At 43.4% G+C, this 23942-nt stretch overlaps 1 protein-coding gene across 1 annotated transcript in view; it reads right to left on the bottom strand.

Moving 5' to 3' along the window:
• The window catches only part of XRCC5 (X-ray repair cross complementing 5), a 76338-nt gene that overhangs the window by 28692 nt on the left and 23704 nt on the right, over positions 1-23942 (bottom strand). The window contains exons 9-16 of the mRNA XM_060262446.1: positions 23188-23300; positions 20698-20760; positions 18703-18840; positions 16375-16465; positions 13544-13677; positions 8560-8756; positions 6194-6287; positions 4135-4204 (exon numbers count right to left, since the gene is read on the bottom strand). Coding sequence (XP_060118429.1) covers positions 4135-4204; positions 6194-6287; positions 8560-8756; positions 13544-13677; positions 16375-16465; positions 18703-18840; positions 20698-20760; positions 23188-23300 — 900 coding nt within the window. The remainder of the gene's footprint in view (positions 1-4134; positions 4205-6193; positions 6288-8559; positions 8757-13543; positions 13678-16374; positions 16466-18702; positions 18841-20697; positions 20761-23187; positions 23301-23942) is intronic.

A 23942-nucleotide genomic window follows, 5' to 3' on the forward strand; every position in this document is an offset into this window, starting at 1 on the left:
GCATTGGAGGGTGGAGTCTATGGCATTATACCCCTCTAAGGTCCCTTCTCTCCTCAAACCTCACTCTCCCAGGCTCTCCCCCAATTCTTAGGAATCTCCTTTCCCTCATTTTAGCAATCCCCATATCCTCTCATTTTCTCCTTTACCGTTTTCACACACAGCTTACCTCGCGGTCACAATCCTGTTCCCTCCGTAGCGTCTGTCGGATTTCCCACCATCTGCACCGGAGTTACAGGAAGTGCTGCGGCTTTTGCGTAGCAAACGTAAACTGGGTTTTAGCGGTTTACGTTTGCTACGCAAAAGTTGCGGCACTTCCTATAACTTCGGCGCAGATGGTGGGAAATCCGACCAGACATGTACTTCCTACCTTCCATGGCTAATGATTTTCTCATAAAACATTCTATTTCTTACAAACTGCACTAATAAAAATTAAGTGCCGCTGTCTCCCGCACTGCCCTCCCGTTTCTAGAGTGCTGCCTTTTCACTGATGTGTTTAATTAAAACCCCAGGAACTAAGAAAGTGTAATAACCTTGATTGTGAGAAAGGCTCTTGCAAGCTTAAAAAAAGTCTGAAGTTTATTCTAAAACACTGATATTTAAAGCTAAACTTACATGTTAGCCAATTTGTTTGGTGATGACATTTTTTGTGATCACTTGCAGGGAACTAAACTCAGCTTACTTTGTCCCACAAGGCAGCATAGAATTTCACCAATATTTCCTTTCCTAGTGGACCATACTCCACACAATTTAGCCTGTAATTATAAACCATTCCACAGATTGAAGATAAAATGTCATTAAGTATTCAAGTTATTCAAAATACAGGTACCAGATGCTTCAGGGACAGCTCTGAGACAGTGCCCCTCTCTTGAACCAATTTAATAATGGTGTATTAAGATGCAACTCCACTATGTAAAACTATTGATCCTAATGTCTTAGCAGTAGTATGTGCAAAAAGGATCTAAAGGTCTTAGTGGATCATACACTGAACGTGAGTCAACAGTGTGATGCGGTGGCTAAAAAGGCAAATGCAATTTTGGGCTGTATCAACAGAAGTATAGCGTCAAGATCACATGATGTGATGGTATCGCTTTACTATGATCTGGTAAGACCTCATCTGGAGTACTGTGTTCAGTTTTGGGACCACATTTTAAAAAGGATATAGACAAGCTGGAACGGGTCCAGAGGAGGGCGATGAAGATGGTGAGGGGTCTGGAGACCAAGTCCTATGAGGAAAGTTTGAAGGGGCTGGGGATGTTTAGCCTGGAGAGGAGGCGGCTGAGAGGTGATATGATCACCATCTTCAAGTACTTGAAGGGTTGTCATAGAGAGGATAGTGTGGGATTGTTTTCTGTGGCCCCAGAAGGTAGGACCAGAACCAATGGATTGAAATTAAATCAAAAGAGTTTCCGGCTCAACATTGGGAAGAACTTCCTGACTGTTAGAGTGATTCCTCAGTGGAACAGGCTTCCTTCGGAAGGTGGTGGGCTCTCCTTCCTTGGAGGTTTTTAAACAGAGGCTAGATGGCCATCTGACAGCAATGAAGATCCTGTGATTTTAGGGGGAGGTGTTTGTGAGTTTCCTGCATTGTGCAGGGGGTTGGACTAGATGACCCTGGAGGTCCCTTCCAACTCTATAATTCTATGATTCTAATGCACTGTTTGCTAGAGATATTTGTTTCATTTTTACCAACTATGTTTCATTAAGTTTGCTGTTTAGGAGCCAGTCTAACTACTACTTGTGAATGAACAGAATTTCCGCTGATTTCAGTAAGGCTATTTAAAATGTTGACTTGATAATTAATTGACTAGATAACTGCAATAGCGAGAGAAACCTATATGTCAAATAAACCCACACACATTTTGGCAAACTAATGTAATTTTTATTTATTTATTTATTTATTTGCAAATTGAATAAAATGTCACTTACCTATCTAATTCTACCCAGCTTTTCAAAATTTAGTACTTCAGTTTAGTATTTCAGTTTAAAAAATCCTACGTATTCTAGAAAGGGTCTAGTTCAGGGGTGTCAAACTCATTTGTCATGAGGGCCCAATCTGATATAAATCAGACCTTGCTGGGCAAGGCATGTTTGGACGGGCCATGTGTGTACTTGCTTAAGATTAGGTAGCAGAGGTATAAACTTTATAAAGGGCACAGACAAACACAAAGATTTTTTTTTTAACTTAAAATATGAACATGAACATCTGAAGCTGCCTTCTACTGAATCAGACCCTTGGTCCATCAAAGTCAGTATTGTCTTCTCAGACTGGCAGCGGCTCTCCAGGGTCTCAAGCTGAGGTTTTTCACACCTATTTGCCTGGACCCTTTTTTGGAGATGCCAGGGATTGAACCTGGGACCTTCTGCTTCCCAAGCAGATGCTCTACCACTGAGCCACCGTCCCTCCTACATATGAAGCTGCCTTCTACTGAATCAGACCCTTGGTCCATCAAAGTCAGTATTGTCTTCTCAGACTGGCAGTGGCTCTCCAGGGTCTCAAGCTGAGGTTTTTCACACCTCTTTGCCTGGACCCTTTTTTGGAGATGCCAGGGATTGAACCTGGGACCTTCTGCTTCCCAAGCAGATGCTCTACCACTGAGCCACCGTCCCTCCTACATATGAAGCTGCCTTCTACTGAATCAGACCCTTGGTCCATCAAAGTCAGTATTGTCTTCTCAGACTGGCAGTGGCTCTCCAGGGTCTCAAGCTGAGGTTTTTCTTGTCTATTTCCTAGACTCTTTTTGGTTGGAGATGCCAGGGATTGAACCTGGGACCTTCTGCTTACCAAGCAGATGCTCTACCACTGAGCCACTGTCCCTCCCCTTAATAAAGTAAAAAAAACCCCCATGCTTAAAACATTAACACTCATTGGTCTTTGTATCTCTCCCATAGGATCCAATGAACTCAGCAAAGGAAGCTCTGGCTCCTTCCTTCCTTCCCCAGGGGACCAGGAGGGGGAGGAGCCTCAGCCAATGGAGAAAATAGAGACTTTACTCTGTAGCTCCTGTGTGATTGAGAAAGCCTTGCAAAGCAAGCTGTGATGCAGACAGAAGCAAGAGAGAGGGAGAAGGAAGCAGATGACAGCCAGCTGCTCGGGATCCTGATAGGAGTCCTCCGAGGGTCTGATTCGGCCCCCGGGCTGCATGTTTGACAGCCCTGGTCTAGTTACTCTATGGACCTTTGAGTGCTCTCCCTCTGTGCTAGTCTTGCCACTTTTAGTTCAATACATTTTATTCTGTGGTTAGACATGGGTCTTTTCCAGATGGTACTTTCCTCCATCCTCCACATGGCATGGTGAAATCAGACTTGCACTCTTCTCCCTTATAACTCCATGAAGAAGAGAATTCCCAAATCAGGAAGTCATCTGTTCAGAATCACAGTGTGCTCCCAACAGGTAAAATGATGTTAAGTTTCACTCACTCCAAAATACAACAAACCTTTAAATTCCTATTCCACATTCTTTTCTTCAGGAGTCAGGCCACGTGCCACCGAAACTAGATGACTGAGCTCAGTAAAGATTTGTCCATATCATTCCTTTGGTTATGATATCTTAGGAAAAGCATGGCGACTGACTCTAGAAAGGAATGTTTCTATATTGTCTCAACTGGAATGATTTCTCACCTACTGGTTAACTCATGTTTCCAAGTGGCCATGGACCTGGCTCAGATTAATTTGAGACTCCTTTTCACAATGTTACTCATGCTATTATAGTATTTTTTGTATTGCGCTTGTCTTTGAAATGTCCACAATAGATATGTAGCATATAAATAAATGGGAAATAAAACATGTCTAGAACATTAAAAGCAGGTTATGATTTAATCTGAAGTCTCACTGAGCTCAGAATTCTAGCACCTTCCTTCGCCCCTTTTTTTCTAAATGCATTATCTTCTCAGGAGATGGTCCCAAGAATAAATCTTCAGGCTTGAGGGCCACACTGACAAAGCACATCATGAGAGTGACATACCAATATGCCTCATTCTGGACCTAGAAACATTACTTCTTTACAAGCTTGAAGGAATAATAATTGCAGAAAGCTGGTTGATTTACAAAATACGACTGTGATTTTTTTTTCCCAGCTCAGTATTCTGAATCCCGCAGGAGCTTTCAAATGTAGCTTTCAAAAACAGAGCTATTTACCTTCCTTGAAGTTAACGTTTTTCTGCCTCACCAGAATTCTGAAGTTTTCTGATGGATTAACACTTCCAACCTACAAAATAAGCCAGATAGTATTACATCAACCACTTTGCTCGTTGCTCCTATTTTAAAGCCAAGTTGGTACTTTGTTTGCTTTTTTGTTCTTCTTATGGAATCCATTAGGTCTTGAGATACTAATTTAGCTGGTGAATGGATTTATTTATTTATAGGTTTATACCCTGATTTCTCTCCAACAGGGACCCAAAAAGGCACAAAAATACACAACTGAGTGGGGTGCAGTGTTGTTAGTAATTTTTTTAAAAAAACACTTAGAAGAAAAACCTCCTGAGAAGAACAGACTGCAAATTTTGAAACCTCCATAACTATAGACAGTAACAGCTCTTGCTTCCTTCTATTAAAATGAAATTTCCTTTTCAACTGACTGAACTGCTGAGTGGTTACAAAATATCAAAGATTTCAGGTTTTCACGGCTGGTAACATCATTAGGGTTTGTAGAATCTTTCGGGATCAAGTGCCGTGTTCTACTGGAGAAAGGAAAACTTTCTGGAAGGAAAGCTTTCTCCAGTAGAACACGGCACTTGATCCCGAAAGATTCTACAAACCCTAATGGTTACAAAATATTTTTGAACATTCAAACTGCTCAGAAGTTTATACAAGAAAACCTCCCAACAGATAAACCCAAGCAAAAGAAAAGGGTTCAGCAGTTTTATGGCCATGGCGTTCAAATGCTGGACCATGTGTATGAAACAGCTATGAAAAGGAGGCTGCATATGAAGGATATGAATGGGGGAATGAACGCAAGGAGGTATGAACGTAAAAAACCTATCTGTGAAGTTTCAAAGGTCTATACTTGTTGCAACACTAATGAGTTTCTCCAGCAAACAAGGGTTACTTTAGATATTACAAAATTCTCACATGAAAACACTTAAGTGTAAGACAAGAACTGTGTATGAGTCAAAACGTGTGATAATCACATGCAACTGTGCCTTCCTTGACACAATGCAAATTGTCTTTTCCATATTGTATTAAATGTATATTGCTAAATTAAACTGTATTAAAATTCCTTGGATTTCCAGCATTCCACGGGAAGCTCCCTTGCTCTTTCCTTTTTAAAATAGAACTGCATTACATTTATTCTCTCCATTAACCTGATCTAACATGTAAAATAATTCTACCTGTTTACACTATTTATAGACTGTCTTTCCCAACACCATGTGAAATGTGCCTTCAGATAAATTCAATTTATTTCAGTTGTACAGAAGGACAGCCCATGCCCGACAGTGCCTTAGGAGTAACAGAAACAAACAAAAGCATACAAGAACTCATCCACTGCCAAAGGGGTTCCAGTTTTCAGCATGTAATCTGTAAACTATCTGGTAATAGTAGTATGTCCGATCAGTCCATCTGATTGACATTGGATGCCTGTAAATTCCTTCCTCCAAGTCAACAACTTGTGAAATCTTTACTTCTTTTTCTTTCCCAGATAAAGATGCAATTTTTAATGGCTGTGTTCCTAAGTGCATTTATGTGGCCATAAAGTTTAGTGAGACAAGTAAATGTGTTTCTTATTATCATGAAGCACATGAGGCTCATTCACCTGGATTTCAAAGAATGAACCCCGTTTCGTTTTTGGAGCACTAATGATCACCAAAGTTGCTGTTCCTGAAATCTGCAAGTTCTCAGATCATAGCAACATTATTCACAAACGTGGACCACTGGCATGTGAAGGGGGAAGACATCAGAAACAAGTAACATATGAACTGGTTATGGATCATTCTAAGACCATGTCTTAGAATCGTGGTGCAAAACAATGGGTCAAGTTTAGAGAGTGCAACCTTCTATATGACTCATCTTGTCCAACTGGGAACTAACTCAGCTCCTCCCTCACGCCCAGGTCTTTATGCTGGAGGGAAAAGGCAGTCAATGAGGCAACTAGAAAGATACACTAAAGAGCAGGATGTAGCGGTCCTGCTTTCATTCTCTGATTGTAAACCATCTCATCTATTCTGCTGACATGAACTCTCTCACTAAAGGTACTTACTGCAGTAACACTGCCTTCAGCAAGGTGTCCAATGTTGAAGTCACCGTCATCATCTTCAGTTTTTGCCTTTTTAGTACTGGACTCATCTTTGTTACTGGAAACAGACAAGGTAAGAATATATCAGCCTTAAGGAATGGGTGGGTGATGAATACAGTAATTTACATGAGAAGTATATGCTCTGTGAATACATGTTGAGGGTATCATTTCACGCATGCAACTTCTGACAAATTATCCCTTATTTCAGTTAGGAAAGAGTACCAGCAGGTCATAAAGGATCAGATCACCCTGAATCATGGGATGCCAACCCTCTAGAGCAGGGGTCTCAAACTCAATTGTTATGAGGGCCGGAACTGACATAAATGAGGCCCTTGTCGGGCCGGGCCACGGGTGTCATCAAATGTAATGCCAGGTAGCAGAGATATAAACTTTATAAAAGACACAAACAAAGTTAAGGATTTAAAAAACACTTAAAATAAAACATGCTTACAATATTAGCACTTGTTGGTCTGAAAGGTGCTTTCTTTGTACCTCTCTCATGGGATGCAGGGAACTGGGCAACTCCCCCTCCTGGTCCTTCCTTCCCTAGGGGACCAGGAGGGGGAGGAGCCTCAGCCAACAGGAGGAAAAGAGGCTTGGCTCAGCAGCTCTGCTGTGCGACTGAGAGAGCCTGGCGAAGCAAGCTCTCCCTCCCTCCCCAAGGGAGGAGCCTCAGCCAGTGGAGAAAACAGAGGTTTTGCTCTGCAGCTCCTGTGTGATTGAGCAAGCCTGGCAAAACAAGCTGTGATGCGGAAGAAAGCAAAGAGGAAGAAGGAATCAGACAACAGCCAGTTACTCAGAGGCCTGATAGGAGCCCTCTGGGGGCCTGATTCGGCCCCTGGGCCACATGTTTGACACCCCTGCTCTAGAGTTATGCTTTGGACCAGATATTTCTCTGCCTAATGTCAAATACTGCCTCCCCGTTTGCTGAGATAGTACCTTGCATTATCATAGCAACGTATCATTTTCATGATATTCTGCATTCGTACCAGATTCCATTTAATGATTAAATTGAAATGAAAGATAATAGTGAAGGAAAGGTCAACGGTCTGGCACACCGACCTTGGTCTGACTTCATCTATAGAGTTAGAAGGCAGTCTTAAGCCTCTGTGTACTTAGCCCTTATGCAAGACTGCTGAGGGCCTTGGAATGTTTTGTACCCTTTCACCTCCTTCCTGGAATACACATCTGTCTCCTTATTCTGCATACTTCTAGTAAATGATTGTGTAAAGAAGAATGTATAAAATAAACCACCACTGTCAGACAGACAGAGACTGGTGCAGAGAACATCAACCCTGTGTCGTGAATTCCTTCATAATAGAAATTCAACACCAAAAGAATAAATCTGTTTACCTTTCTGATATAATTTGCTAGTTCCCATCTTGAAACAGAAAGCTATTAAGTTTCTGTACACAGAAGACCTGCATGTCTCCTAACCCATCTTCTTGATCAGCATACATAAGAGCTTGATAAACTTCCACTCGCAGTTGTTAAGTACATGTTTTAGGTTGGAGGGACGGTGGCTCAGTGGTAGAGCATCTGCTTGGGAAGCAGAAGGTCCCAGGTTCAATCCCTGGCATCTCCAAAAAAAGGGTCCAGGCAAATAGGTGTGAAAAGCCTCAGCTGGAGATCTTGGAGAGCCACTGCCAGTCTGAGAAGACAATACTGACTTTGATGGACCAAAGGTCTGATTCAGTATAAGGCAGCTTCATATGTTCATATGTACTCACTAGACAAATCCCAATTAAGTATGCAAGACCCCTCTTTATAGAATGAACCTTTGAAACAGCTTTCAAAAGGCAAAACAACTTTCAATGAGAGGCAGTGTTATTGTCTACATCTTGTACTCACACATGACCTATTACTGTCTTCAACAGAAGAAGACTGCAGCCTGATTCAGTATTACCACAGAATATGGGAACTGCCGACTCATGGATAGACCAAACCCAAACCATTCTGTCTAATCGTTACTAGAAGAACCATGGGGGGAAGGGGAGAGGGGTTGAACAGCGTAATTATTTCACACGCCTGCATCATCAGCACTTTTGCAGAAGAAATAAGTGTGTCCTTCCTCTATCCAGACTTTATCAGAATGATTTAGAACAAGAAAATCACAGCCATAACTGACTGTTAACCTTTTGAATCATGTCTTTGTCACATGACATAATATGCCAAATAAGATATATGTTTGAATTAAAAGAAATGAATATATCAGAGAATGTGTCTTGATGTGTTTAGTCTGCCCCACCTTGAAGATTTAGGGGAGGAAACCATATGGAGGCCAAACCTCATAAACACCTAAAGAACAGATGATTCCAATATAAACTCACTTGTCTTCAAAGATACTTTGAGCTGTCTTCTGCTCTTTTCTTTTGCCCACATCCTTCAAGGGAAAGTCTACTTTCAACTTCTCAAGAGGGGCCTGGCATCTTTCCATCACTTCTTGGGGTGTTTCCAGTATGTCTAGGAGGTGTTTTTCAATAGGAGGCAGAGGCGCATCAGGATGGAAAGCCTTATGCTGCAGGCACTGGTGGCAGAATACAAGGATCACTATGTACATCTAACTAATTTTAGCTTCCAGTGCCCAAAAAATGCTTTTCACAAATGGTGGAAGTTGCCCTGGTCACAGCCACCATATGGCAACCCTGTAGAGTTTTCAAGACAAGAGATGAGTGCAGGTTATTTGCCACTGCCTGTCTCTGTATAGCAGCTCTGGCTTCCTAGCCAGGTACTAACTGTCAAGCATGCGGGTTCAATGACGCGTCGAAGTTGATGCAAAGACTACGTTTATTGATAGACCGATACTTTCTGTGTAACAGGTTCTTGAGAGTAATGCTGCAAATACATTGATACAATACTTTTAAGGCTTACTTCAAAAGGATTCCAAAGGGTGGGGGTGCGGGGTAGCTCTCACACATAAACTATCATAAACGTCTACATTCTCATAGTGTTATCAGGACTCTGTCCTTGCTTTCCCCAGATGTGTCGTACTCCCTACCAGGAATGTATGGGAAGGTGCTGATTACTTCTTCTCAAGTTAGTTTCAGTCCTCACTACTTCTACTTTTCAGGCAATAAAGCAAGAAGGGGGGAGGGAAAGAATAACAAAGCTAACAAAGCTGGATCCTCCATGATACTTCACAGACCAGGTTTAGGCAGGACCCTACAACAATCAATTATCAATGGAATTTCACCATGCTTGACACTAACAGGGCTCACCTTAACTTCTGAGATCAGATGAGCTCAGGCTTGCCTGAGCCATCCAAGTCAGTGTTTTCATGAATACAGCAGAAACTTAAATATTTTAACACTCAAGGCATAAATAAAATTGAAAATTGAAAAGAAATTATCCCAGATAAATATATCAACTTGCAATAAACATAACTGATGTTAGTACGACTATCAGAATCTCAAGGTCCAAATATAATACAACTAAAACATTAAATCTGAATTTTGCTTTCCTAAAAAAAAAGTCCATTTTTGAATACACAAAACCAGGGAAAGCATCCCACATTAACGCAGAAAGTGGGTGTTCTTCCACCTTCGGTTTGCCTGTCAGAATGTGTAGTATTTCTAGGATGCACTCCAACACTTTCTGTACTGAAATGCTGAATTATTTTATGCTTCCCACACATTTTCTGTGAGACTGCATCAAATAAATGATAATGATCACATATAGGTTATTCCACACTAAAACAAGTAGACGGTGGAGGTCTCTCTCTCTCGGCTTGGCTTCGCGAACGAAGATTTAAGAAGGGTGCAATAGTCCACGTTTGCTGCAGGCTCGCTGGTGGCTGACAAGACCAATGCGGGACAGGCAGGTCCGGCCACAGTAGCTGCAGGGAAAAGTCTGATTTGGGGTTGGTGCTGTAGCAGTGCGATTCTTCCTCAATCTCCTTTTGTCCTCAAGACCAGCTATGCGTGCGTTCTCAAAGGAAGAGACAGCCTGGTGGATGGTGTGCCTCCATGCTTTGCGATCTGAGGCTAGGTCAGACCACTGGTGATGGTTGATGTGACAGGTGCTAAGGGATTTCTTCAAGGAGTCCTTGTACCTCTTCTTTGGTGCCCCTCTATTTCGATGGCCGGTGGAGAGTTCGCCATACAGGGCAATCTTGGGAAGGCGGTGGTTTTCCATCCTAGAAATATGCCCTGCCCAGCGCAGCTGCGTCTTCAACAGCAGTGCCTCGATGCTGGTAACCTCTGCCCGCTTGAGGACTTCAGTGTTGGTCACAAAGTCACTCCAGTGGATGTTGAGGATGGTGCGAAGGCAGCGCTGATGAAAGCGCTCAAGGAGTCGCAGGTGATGACGGTATAAAACCCACGATTCGGAGCCATAGATGAGGGTTGTCATCACAACAGCTTTGTAAACATTGATCTTTGTGCCTTTTTTCAGATGCTTGTTGCTCCACACTCTTTTGTGCAGTCGGCCAAATGCACGGTTTGCCTTTGCCAGCCTGTTGTCAATCTCCTTGTCGATCTTGGCATCTGAGGAGATGATGCACCCCAGGTAGCTGAACTGCTGGACTGTCTTCAGAACTGATTCACCCACAGTGATGCAGGGAGGGTGATAATCTTCCTGGGGTGCAGGCTGGTGGAGAACTTCTGTCTTCTTCAGACTAACTTCTAGGCCGAATAGCTTGGCAGCCTCTGCAAAGCAGGACGTCATATGCTGCAGAGCTGATACCGAGTGGGAGATGAGTGCAGCATCATCAGCAAACAGTAGCTCTCGGATGAGTTTTTCCATTGTCTTGGAGTGTGCCTTTAGTCGCCTCAGGTTGAACAGGCTGCCATCGGTGCGATAGCGGATGTAGACACCATCGTCCTCATCTAGATCTACTGCGGCTCTTTGAAGCATCATGCTAAAGAAGATCGTAAAGAGAGTTGGCGCAAGAACGCAGCCTTGCTTTACACCTGTGCCTATTGGGAAGGACTCCGAGAGGTCGTTGCAGTGTCTGACTTGGCCTCGCTGGTCTTCGTGTAGCTGGATGATCATGCTGAGGAACCTTGGGGGACATCCTAAACGTTCCAAGATTTGCCACAGGCCTTTCCTGCTAACGGTATCGAAAGCTTTGGTAAGGTCGACAAAAGTCACATACAGACCCTTGTTCTGTTCCCTGCATTTCTCTTGGAGCTGCCTGAGAACAAATACCATGTCGGTGGTGCTCCTGTTAGCTCTGAAGCCGCACTGGCTCTCTGGGAGGAGTTCTTCTGCAATGGTGGGCACCAGTCTGTTCAGGAGTATTCTGGCAAGGATTTTGCCTGCGATGGAGAGCAGGGTTATCCCCCGGTAGTTGGAGCAGTCTGACTTTTCCCCTTTGTTCTTGTATAGGGTGATGATGATTGCATCGCGAAAGTCCTGTGGTAATTTGCCTTGTTCCCAGCAGGTGACAAGTACTTTGTGAAGTGAGCTATGTAGTACTGTGCCCCCATGCTTCCAGATCTCTGGTGGAATTCCATCAACTCCTGCTGCCTTGCCACTTTTCAGTTGCTTGATGGCTTTAACAGTCTCTTCTAGGGTGGGGATCTCATCCAACTCTGTTTTCACCGGTTGAAGTGGGGTGAGGTGGATTGCTGAATCTTGAACAACGCGGTTGGCACTGAAGAGAACCTGAAAATACTCCGACCACCGGTTCAGTATGGATGCCTTGTCTGTGAGGAGCACTTGGCCGTCTGCACTATGCAAGGGACTCTGAGCCTGATATGATGGACCATATACTGCCTTCAGGGCTTCATAGAACCCTCTTAAATCACCAGTGTCTGCACACAGCTTGGTTCTCTCTGCAAGCTTGGTCCACCACTCGTTCTGAATGTCTCGAAGCTTGCGCTGGAAGTTGCTACATGCAGCGCGAAAGGTTGCTTTTTTCCCAGGACAGGAGGGCTGAGCAAGATGTGCTTGGTAGGCAGATCTCTTTTTTGCCAGTAATTCTTGGATCTCTTGATTGTTCTCATCAAACCAGTCCTTGTTCTTCCTTGTGGAGAACCCGAGGACTTCTTCAGAGATCTGCAGGACGGTAGTTTTTAGGTGTTCCCAGAGTGCTTCTGGAGAAGGGTCTGTGGGGCAACTGAGGTCCTCAATTCTTGACTGGAGTTTTGCCTGGAAGGCAGATTTAACTTCGGCTGACTGGAGGCTGCCAACCTGAAACTTCCTCCGAGGGATACCTCCTCTCCTGGGTGTGGGTTTAAAGTGAAGACGGAGATTGCAGCGTACAAGACGATGATCCGTATGACATTCTGCGCTGGGCATTACTCGGGTGTGTAAGACATCCCGAAGGTCTCTCTGGCGCACCAGAATGTAGTCGATAAGGTGCCAATGCTTGGACCGTGGGTGCATCCAGGTTGTCTTCAGACTGTTCTTCTGCTGGAAGATAGTGTTGGTGATGGTGAGCTGGTGCTCCATGCAGAATTCTAGCAGGAGGCGCCCGTTGTCATTGCAGTTGCCAATGCCGTGTTTGCCAAGTACTCCTTTCCAGGCTTCCGAGTCTTTACCTACTCTGGCATTGAAGTCGCCAAGGATGATCACCTTGTCCTCTGTAGGGGTCTTCCGTACGAGGTTGCGTAGATCAGCATAGAACTTGTTCTTTTCTGCAGGATCTGCTTGAAGGGTAGGGGCATACACACTGAAGAGTGTTGCATGCTGCTTGTTTTGAAGTGGGAGGCGCATGGACATGATGCGATCTGAGTGACCTGTTGGAAGGTTTTCGAGTTTGGAGGCAATGGAGTTCCTGACCATGAAGCCAACGCCAGAAAGGCGGCTCTCAGCCTTTGACTTACCCGACCAGTAGAGGGTATAGCCAGCACCGTGTTCTTGAAGACTACCTTCCTCAGGGAAACGGACCTCACTGAGAGCTGCTATGTCGATATTCAACCTGAGAAGTTCGTGGGCAATGAGAGCAGAGCGTCGTTCAGGGCGACCACTGCCTACTGTGTCAAGCATGGTTCTGATGTTCCAACACGCAACACGATGTTCCAACACGGTGGAGGTAAGCTATGTAATTTAAGCAGCTGCATTCCTTGCTTTACAATACCACAAAACACATCAATACAGTACAATGGACCCTGAGCTCCAAAAGGCCAGAGTTGGAATGACTTCAAAAGTTTTGCTTGATTTCTATTCTGTATGCTCACTCAGATTATTTTTTACTGTGAAAGCAACAGGGTGAGATATTCTGATCCAAGCAACCGTTCAAGTTCTTCCCCCATCGGTCACAAACCTGTTCTTTTTTGCTTAAGTCTGGTAAAAAGTTTTTTAAAAAAAGTTTTTAAAAAGGGAAGAAACATCAAATGTTTTAATGCTATGGTGGTCACATAATTGTACCTGGAATAATCGCTGGAATTGAGGGTTTGGGAACTTGCTGGTATTAAATATATCCTCCACTGTCTCTTCTCTCTCATCTTCATAAACTAAGTTCATAGAATCAATCAGGGAGTCAACTGCACACAACTGATCCTCTGAGTCACAAATGCAGACAAGGAAAGTTAAATACATTTTCAGGACACAGATACATCACAAAAAATCTTTTTTTTTCACAAGCGTTCCACAGAAGCAAAGAGAAACTACTATCTTCCAGGATCTCATAATTTCAAACTTGCAAAAGTATACTTTACTAAAATGTACAATGAATGTACCCAAAAATGTGTGGCAGGAACTGTATTTAGGTGGGAGCTAGCACAACGCTCCCTTGAATTTAGAACTCGGCTGGCTGCTTTTAAACTAAGGTTGAAGGATTTCTTTTCTACCCCATTACCTGGGAGTGTAATACATCTATTGAAGGAGGATATAGAAATACTTGGTCAAAGCAGATAGATAAGAAGCTGGAACTCCTTGGCCTCCCTCTTTTGGCACTTAAGAGTATCACACAGTGAGAGCATGGAGGCAGATTAAATTGAAGGCATCCAATTGGGATAGGGCCAGTACAGCTACACGTGCTAAGCATGTTTGCTCCCCTTTAGCACTAGATATCCCTTCTTCATTGACTCTTCCTGAAATTTATCTTATCATCCCTTCTCATAGGTTTGCTTTTACTCTTGCAAGACTAATGCTCTACCATCTGCAGAATAAACAGGACGCTTTGCACAAATTCCTTATTCAAATAGGCTTTGTGCCTGTGCATCTGGGAAGAGCAAGACTCTGATGCACCTCCTTTTGCTTGCCCTCGATGGATAGCTTTTAGGTCATACTGGATATATCCAATCTTATCCAAATATCACCTTCCATAGGAGAGGCAGTTTGGTGTAGTGGTTAAGTGTGCGGACTCTTATCTGGGAGAACCGGGTTTGATTCCCCACTCCTCCACTTGCACCTGCTAGCATGGCCTTGGGTCAGCCATAGCTCTGGCAGAGGTTGTCCTTGAAAGGGCAGCTGCTGTGAGAGCCCTCTCCACCCCACCCACCTCACAGGGTGTCTATTGTGGGGGAGAAGGTAAAGGAGATTGTGAGCCGCTCTGAGACTCTCCGGAGTGGAGGGTGGGATATAAATCCAATATCTTCATCTACCTCACAGGGTGTCTGTTGTGGGGGGAGAAAGGTAAAGGAGATTGTGAGCCGCTCTGAGACTCTTCGGAGTGGAGGGTGGGATATAAATCCAATATCATCTTCTTCATCTTCTTCTTACTTACTGGCAGATATTGATTCTGAAATTACTGTCCCAGTAGCAAGATATTTGGCAGCTATAATGGCATTGAAACATAAATAATTGCTATAAAGAAGAAGGGTTTTTTTTAGTTTCCTGGACTACAACTGTTAAAATTTTTTAACGAATTCCTTTTAAAATTCCATGCTGGCTGGAATTCAATATGAAATGTTTTACAATCTTAACCTTTTTTTAAAAAAAAAAAAAAATTAAATAGTCTGTATAAAATTTAGAAATTTTAAGTATAACTACCTCATTGATGTGTATCTGTAATTTGTTTAAATACACTTGAGACTTTGGTCATATGAGAGAAATAAATAATGAAATCACTAAAATGAGATGCATATACTGATGCAATCACCCTGAAATCAACAGAAGCCATTTATTTCTGAGGGGAAATATAAAGCAGCTGTGATCAGGTAAACAAAAATATAAATTCAACAAGTTCCAATGTGTAAATATGGAACAATACAAGCAACACCAGAAATATACTTATTAACACGCCAAAGGGTGTACAAACATGAACAAATGGGTAGCAGATTTAAGTGCTCACACAATACCTAATAAATTTTCATAACCCACTTTCACATCACCCTGCTTATTTGCAATGGGATTTTTTTTAAAAGTGCATATGGGTTGGATGGTATTTCTGCAGTCTGTTTAACGGAACCATCTGTTTGCTTTGCACCTTTTATACCTCCCGATTCATTTTTTAAGCACTAGCAAAGATTTTTTTCCCCAATTAACTTTTTTTACATGAAGCTCTTGAGATTTATGGCCGAGGACCTGCCTACCTAAGGGACCGCCTCTCCCCATATGTTCCCCAGAGAGCACTGAGATCCAACTCTCAAAATCTTTTAACAATCCCTGGGCCAAGAGAGGCTAGATTGAAGACAACCAGGGAGCAAGCCTTCTCAGCAATTGCCCCTCGATGGTGGAATCATCTTCCAGAGATGGTGCGAGCCCTGCGGGACCTGAATCAATTCCGCAGGGCTTGCAAAACATTTCTTTTCCAGCTTGCCTTTGAAACAGAACCTGGCTAAACTGATGTGTAGCCACCCAGCCATCCTGTGGATATTATGACTCATAGTAATTTAGCACCTATTTTATCTATTTTAACTAATTTATTATGTAATTGATTATTTAAAATTGTTGTTTGTACTGTATTGTTTTATTGAACCATGGAATTCCATGCCTGTGAGCCGCCCTGAGCCTGCCTTTGGCGGGGGAGGGCGGGATATAAGAATAAATTTATTATTATTATTATTATTTATCCCTGCACCCCTGTGCATAACAAGGATGTCACAAACAATGCTTCTGTAATTGTTTAAAATGCCCAAGACCACAGATTAGCATCAAGGACAACAAACGAGGGATCGGGACTCCTGCTCCAAAGGAGAAGATGGAACAGCTATCATGACACTGAGTGCACAGTTCTACCTATGTAAAAATATTATGAAAGTGGTTTCTACATATCTATGTTCTAGTGCCCCCCGCAGAAGGATTTGTTAGCTTACCTGTTGGAGTGCATTTTTTATTATTTTTCAAGGAAGAAAACATGTACTGCCGCATATCTTCCATATAAGGCAACTGCACATACACTAAACACTAAAGCAAAAGTAAAAAAACAACATTGTGTTAATTATTTCGAACTATTTTTCAGGCAACTGCAAAATTCATTGAATACATATTTTACTACACATTACTAAAAAGAACAGCCGTCATAGACGTATGCGTATTTCCTAGTCTGTCTCTCAGCCAATAAAGGTATATTCTATTCTCTGACTTTACCTAATTCACCCTGTAGCCTGTCATTGGTTTGTATGGCATTTTGAAAGCTGTCTTCCAAAAGGTGGTTGTCAGTCAGTGCCTCTTAGAGTTCTACTTTTCATCTCCTCCAGACCACAGTTATCTTAAACAATTTACTTCTCCCTTGGATGTTTATGCCTGTAAAAAGAACAGGAAAGCTTGTGTCCACCCCCAGTTTAGTCACTGCTTAATCAAAGCAGTGCTTGTTGAGCATATGTTCAGCCACTAAAAAGCATATGCTGCAGAAATGACACAGCCACCTGCAAGTTTAGTGTGTACACAGGCTCTTTTTCTAGTAGGAGCTCCTCTGCATATTAGCCCCCCCCCCCCCCCGATGTAGCCAATCTTCCTGGAGCTTACAGTAGGCCCTGTGAGAAGAGCCCTGTAAGGAATTCTAGCAGGACCTCCTTTGCCTATAAGGCCGCACCCCCCTGATGTAGCCAATCCTCCTGGAGCTTACAGCAGGCCCTGTGAGAAGAGCCCTGTAAGGAATTCTAGCAGGACCTCCTTTGCCTATTAGGCCACGCGCCCCTGATGTAGCTGATCCTCCTGGAGCTTACAGTAGGCCCTGTGAGAAGAGCCCTGTAAGGAATTCTAGCAGGACCTCCTTTGCCTATTAGGCCACACACCCCTGATGTAGCCGATCCTCCTGGAGCTTACAGCAGGCCCTGTGAGAAGAGCCCTGTAAGGAATTCTAGCAGGACCTCCTTTGCCTATTAGGCCACACACCCCTGATGTAGCCAATCCTCCTGGAGCTTACAGTAGGCCCTGTGAGAAGAGCCCTGTAAGGAATTCTAGTAGGACCTCCTTTGCCTATTAGGCCACACACCCCTGATGTAGCCAATCCTCCTGGAGCTTACAGTAGGCCCTGTGAGAAGAGCCCTGTAAGGAATTCTAGTAGGACCTCCTTTGCCTATTAGGCCACACACCCCTGATGTAGCCAATCCTCCTGGAGCTTACAGTAGGCCCTGTGAGAAGAGCCCTGTAAGGAATTCTAGCAGGACCTCCTTTGCCTATTAGGCCACACGCCCCTGATGTAGCCGATCCTCCTGGAGCTTACAGTAGGCTCTGTACAAAGAGTCCTCTAAGCTCTTGGAGGATTGGCTACATCATGGAGGCGTGGCCTAATATGCAGAGGAGCTCCTGCTAGAAAAAGAGCCCTGTGTGTACACATTTTCTTTTTTTGTGGGACATGGAAATTTCTTCTGTTAAAAAAGACAACGCCATTAAAAAAAATTCCCTGAAAACTGCAAGGTCTGTACAAAACACTACAATTTTTCTGTAAGGAAAAATAATCCTTGAATTTAGGCTTGTGCCCACTGCATGGGTGGCTCTCCACTGACAAGCACATGATTGTCACCACGATGGGAAGTAAGTAAGTAAGTAAGTAAAATTTTATTTATATCCCGCCCTCCCCCGCCAAGCAGGCTCAGGGCGGCTAACAACAGCAAAACAACAATACATTTAACAAAACATTAAATTAACCCCAAACCGATTAATACATTAGTTAAAACAGTTACTAAGTCTAAAAACATTAAGTTAGATCTGACAGTACCGTTATTAATCGACGCTATGCCTGTCAGTTTGTGAATGATGGCGGATCTCCAGACTGGACCATTTTGATGTTTCTTTGTGGACTTAGTCAGCCGTTCATGAATGCCTGTTTGAAAAGGGTGGTCTTGCAGGCCCTGCGGAACTGATCAAGGTTCTGCAGGGCCCGCACCTCCTCTGGGAGTTGATTCCACAAGGAAGGGGCCGCGGTAGAGAAGGCCCGTGCATAGGTAGTCCGAAGTTTAACTTCTTTTGGCCCAGGGGTGGTCAATCTGTTTTTACCTACTGACCTCAGTGCTCTCTGGGGCTCATACGGGGAGAGACGGTCCCTCAGGTAGGTCGGTCCTCGGCCATATAGGGCTTTAAGGGTCCCTTTTGCTGATGGAAAGAAGGCTTTGAAGCTTAGCCTAAGATTCTAACACATACATTATGTGACTTACTGTATCTGCCCTGGGTAGGCGATTTTAACAACTTTTAAAAATTACCTCATATTCATTCTTAATTAATGGAAACGCTACCCCAACCTGGGGATTAGATCTTCTATCATAGACATAACGCACTATGGCCACCATATCCAACTCGTTCAAAGCATGAATCAGCGCAGAAAGAGCAACTGCTGCAGCCTGTACAAAAAAACAGATATGCAGGTATATACATCATTGAATTTCAGCATTTGCAGTATTCAGAAAAGATCAAAGAAAGGGGATGCTGCTGTTTTGAAGCACTGCTCCGACGTAAACCTCACCTTTTTGTCTCTTCAAAAGAATAAGGAAAAAAATCAGGTCACAACATCAAAACATATTCCAAAGTAGGATGCTCTCTTTGAATCACGTACTGCTACCGATATTTCAAAAATTAAAAAGTGCCTACATACAAAACTAAAGAAACATACAGAATAACAACAAAATCTGTAAGATTTTTTTAAAGGCTATTTTTATATCATTAAAAGCGGGGGCAAAATTTCATTTCTAAATCTAACTTAGCAGCAATTTTTGTTGTTACAAGGTAAGAACATAAGAACATAAGAGAAGCCATGTTAGATCAGGCCAATGGCCCATCCAGTCCAACACTCTGTGTCACACAGTGGCAAAAAAAAAATTATATATACACACACACACACACACACTGTGGCTAATAGCCACTGATGGACCTCTGCTCCATATTTTTATCTAAACCCCTATTGAAGGTGGCCATGCTTGTGGCCACCACCACCTCCTGTGGCAGTGAATTCCACTTGTTAATCACCCTTTGGGTGAAGAAGTATTTCCTTTTATCCGTTTTAACCTGTCTGCTCAGCAATTTCACTGAATGCCCACGAGTTCTTGTATTGTGAGCTTACAGTAGGCCCTGTACAAAGAGTCCTCCAAAGGTGTCACAAATAAGGAAGGAACCCTGAGAAAAACACTATTGAAGAAGCATAGATCAATGACCACATAGAATTTTGGTAGAGTTAACCACATACTAGCCTAGATAAGGCTCTGGTGCTCCACAGAAGCAGATACTTTCCATTCCACACCCCCAAGACAGACTTGTATGCTATAGTCATTGCAGTAAACAGAGATGAACAGCCAAGCTTGAGTTTAGCGCTTACTGGTGGGAAATCACTGTATAACCTCTTCTGTAGTGAGGAAATAAAAATTCAGTGCTGACCTCCCAGTGCTATTTCCTGTGACTTTCTATATTCCACAGCTATTAAGCCCTGTCCACCTTGATCAGTTTACATATTTGCTTTTTAAAAACATCAGGATACAGTACGATAAGAAATAAATGTCAATTTTTGAACTTTTCTTCTTACATCAGCTCTCAACAGTTTTCAGATTTTTTTCCACACCTACTGTCATGAGCCCTGATGAGGAGGAGCTGGAAGGGTTAACAGACCTGGAAGAGTTGCCAGCCAGTTCCTCAGCTGAAAAAACAGCAGATGGCTCATCAATCACTCTCCAGGCACCAGTGTCAGCTGTTGACGATCAATCTCCTCCAAGCTCTCCTCCTCCCATCTCAAGAATTCGAAGCAGGCTCTGGAAAGAACTTTCAGAGTGAAGACATGAGGCATGCCGATGCTTCAGGTCTCTCAGCCCTGAGTTCTAGCAGAGTCACTGCCACCCAGGGAGCAGGCTGATTGAGACTCCCATATAGCTCCCACCCAGGACCTGGTAACCTTGTGGAAGCAACAAGTCTATTCTCTGGCTTGCATCCACGCTCCTTCCTGATCCTGACCTGCTTGATTTCCCTGGCACCCTGACATTTTGGCTTTTGGACACTGACTTCTGATTCCGGTTTGTGATTCTGCATTGGTGACTTGACTCCTGCTTGACTTCCTAGAATTTGACCTTGGACTGGCTTTGGACTCCTGCCTGCCTGCACCCTGAGAACGTGACACCTACACACATTTGCAACATGCCATTTTGGATTCAGTGCCAGAGGTGTAATAACAAAACAACAATCCGGACAATGCTCAGCTTGAAGACTGTTCCTCTCACCTCATCATCCTTTGAGGCAAATACTTTCAAAACTTGATTCCCCATGTAGTGATGTCTCAGGATCTAGATATGAAAGTTTCAAGAACATTAATTTTGGAAATACTTTTGTAAACATCAAAAATGCCAGACACAAAGGAATCAATTCTGCGCTTTAAAAATACTTTTGAGTTTTTCAGATCACACAACGGCAAAAACACAAAAGTATTTAAGACAGATTAATTTCTCACAACGCTACACATATAAACCAGCAAACAAAGAGTATTCAAGTATTCCTCAAACAACATGCAACTTTAAGCGTATAGCCATAGTCTAAAATTTAAAACAAGAAAACAAGCTGTGAAAGATTTGCCATTGCCAATGACTTAGCAATGGTATCCGGGGGAAAAGAATTCGCTATTGAGGAGTTTTAACAATATCAGGACCTGTCTTAACACACAGCAATAATAGCGAGCATTTTTAATGCATTTACAAGACAGAGTAAACTTTCATGCACCACAAATGAAGTCAACTTCAGTGCTTCATCTTACACTATCTTGTGCTGGGATTCAACACAAAGACTTGGGGCTGTCTTTTATTGCCTAACAATTTCCAGTCTCCCAGTATTGGATTCCTGACTTGAAATGTCAAAGATCACAGGAGAGCCAGTTTGGTGTAGTGGTTAAGTGTGTGGACTCTTATCTGGGAGAACCAGGCTTGATTCCCCACTCCTCCATTTGCACCTGCTGGCATGGCCTTGGGTCAGCCATAGCTCTGGCAGAGGTTGTCCTTGAAAGGGCAGCTGCTGTGAGAGCCCTCTCCAGCCCCACCCACCTCACAGAGTGTCTGTTGTGGGGGAGGAAGGTAAAGGAGATTGTGAGCCGCTCTGAGACTCTTCGGAGTAGAGGGCGGGATATAAATCCAATATCATCATCATCATCATACAGAACTCCTACCATCACACAATCCTTTCTCCAAAGTCAAGTTGCTGCTCACTCTGTGTGTACACTTTAAGTGGTGACTTTTCCTCAGTAGTGCTCATCTAATTGTTTCCTTTCTTTCCCTTGGCCTATCATTGTTCAATTCCTGTATCTAACAATCTCCAAGTTAATATTCTGCACAAAAAGACGATTTAATATCAGTTTACCCTCCACATCTGTTGTTGGTAACTAGCAATCTAAGTTTTCAAGCACATCATAATCCAATACAGCATTTCATTGAGGCTGTACAAACACACTCTCAAATGCTTCTCATGATCTGAACCTCATTTTTTAAAGCTGCCCTTTAAGCTTTTCATGACTCTCACCCAGTACCCAGTTCTCACTGAACATTCCTGATTGGACTTTACTCTCCCACCATCATGTCTGGATAGCTGGTGGTGATGAACAAATAGTAGATTAGAACACAGGAAGCTACAATTATTATCATTATGTTTTAATTTTCTTATGGTGATGAAAGCAGGATTCAATGAGCCAATATCCAGAAATTCTAATCCCTTAAAAGGATCATCTGTACCTTGGGCAAGTTGCATAGTTCTTCCTGTCCTGCTATGAAGTGAAGATGAAGATGATGAAGAAGATATTGGATTTATATCCCGCCCTCCACTCCGAAGAGTCTCAGAGCGGCTCACAATCTCCTTTACCTTCCTCCCCCACAACAGACACCCTGTGAGGTAGATGAAGATATTGGATTTATATCCCGCCCTCCACTCCAAAGAGTCTCAGAGCAGCTCACAATCTCCTTTATCTTCCTCCCCCACAACAGACACCCTGTGAGGTAGATGGAGATATTGGATTTATATCCCGCCCTCCACTCCGAAGAGTCTCAGAGCGGCTCACAATCTCCTTTACCTTCCTCCCCCACAACAGACACCCTGTGAGGTGGGTAGGGCGGAGAGGGCTCTCACAGCAGCTGCCCTTTCAAGGACAACCTCTGCCAGAGCTATGGCTGACCCAAGGCCATGCCAGCAGGTGCAAGTGGAGGAGTGGGGAATCAAACCCGGTTCGCCCAGATAAGAGTCCGCACACTTAACCACTACACCAAACTGGCTCTCCAATGAAGTGTACTTCATTTCAAACCAAGTTGTGAAATGCTTCTGTGTGGCTTGGTCCCAAGTATATCAGAGGACTGAAGTCTCAGTCTCACAGTCTGTCCATATCTAATCTAGGCATTTCTCCCATCTCAGGAGTTTTGCTCAGGCAGTCTTTATATAGCAATGAGGATTTGAGAAGCATGCCCTGACTACAAATTATACAGGGAGCCCTTAAAATGACCATATAAAAAAAGGAGTTGAACTTCCCCAGGAATGAGAGATATGGAAGATATGCCATACACACCCATACTGCCGCAAAAGAAGTCTCCCAACCATTTCAACTGAGTGGCTGTGTCCCTGCTATGGAAAGTAGTCTATTTATCAGAGAGTCATGTATGCAGCCTTTTGGGCTGGGACGATTGTCAAATGAAATGAAGAGTCTTGTTATTCAATAAGCAGTACTTCTGAGCTCTCAGTCATACCTGAGATGATCTGCTGAATCCTAATACAGCAAAACATTTTCCATCTGTTTTGTATTTCATTTGTTCCTCGTCTATTTTAGAGAAAGGAATTATATCACTCCCATAGCGGAACCCTGCAAATTAAGAATCCATCCAGTACGTTAGTAAAGAACCTAAGTGGAGAAGAGCAGTCAAAATCATAACTCCCCATCTCCTGCTGTAACTCCCTCCCCGCAAAAAAAATCCCAGTATGGGTTGAGGACTAGCAAGGTCACTGCCTGGGAATCCTGGCAACAGACAGAAGGACATAGACATGGACTCTCTATCAGCTGGAACTGGAAATTACACACTTCCCTTCATCCTGAAGACGAAGTCTAAGCCTAAGCCTAAGCCTAAGGCTGGGTGCCACTAAAACTTGGAAGCTTCTGAAGAGCATAGTGCACTGTGCAGTGCTCCTCCGATCCTGCCTTCAAGGAGTGCTCTGCATGGGCAAGGGGGAGTAAGGGGGTGCCTCTCAGCACCCCCATGCGGGGTAGCGCCCCAGGCATCTACCGACACCATCAACTCCCACACGTTGGCCCTGCCCTCATCACTGTATTCATGCCCTCATGATCCAATCTTTCTCAGTACAACAGACTCTGAAATACTTGGATCACCTCAAAACATGACCCTAAGACCTGTTTTTATATAGAACATCTAGCAGGAACAGCGGAATAGCAATATCTGACATAGAATGAATAGGCAGCTATCCGCCATCATAAAATGCATTACTATTG

This window comes from Heteronotia binoei, chromosome 21, assembly GCF_032191835.1.
Source record: "Heteronotia binoei isolate CCM8104 ecotype False Entrance Well chromosome 21, APGP_CSIRO_Hbin_v1, whole genome shotgun sequence".
Classification (NCBI taxonomy): domain Eukaryota; kingdom Metazoa; phylum Chordata; class Lepidosauria; order Squamata; family Gekkonidae; genus Heteronotia; species Heteronotia binoei.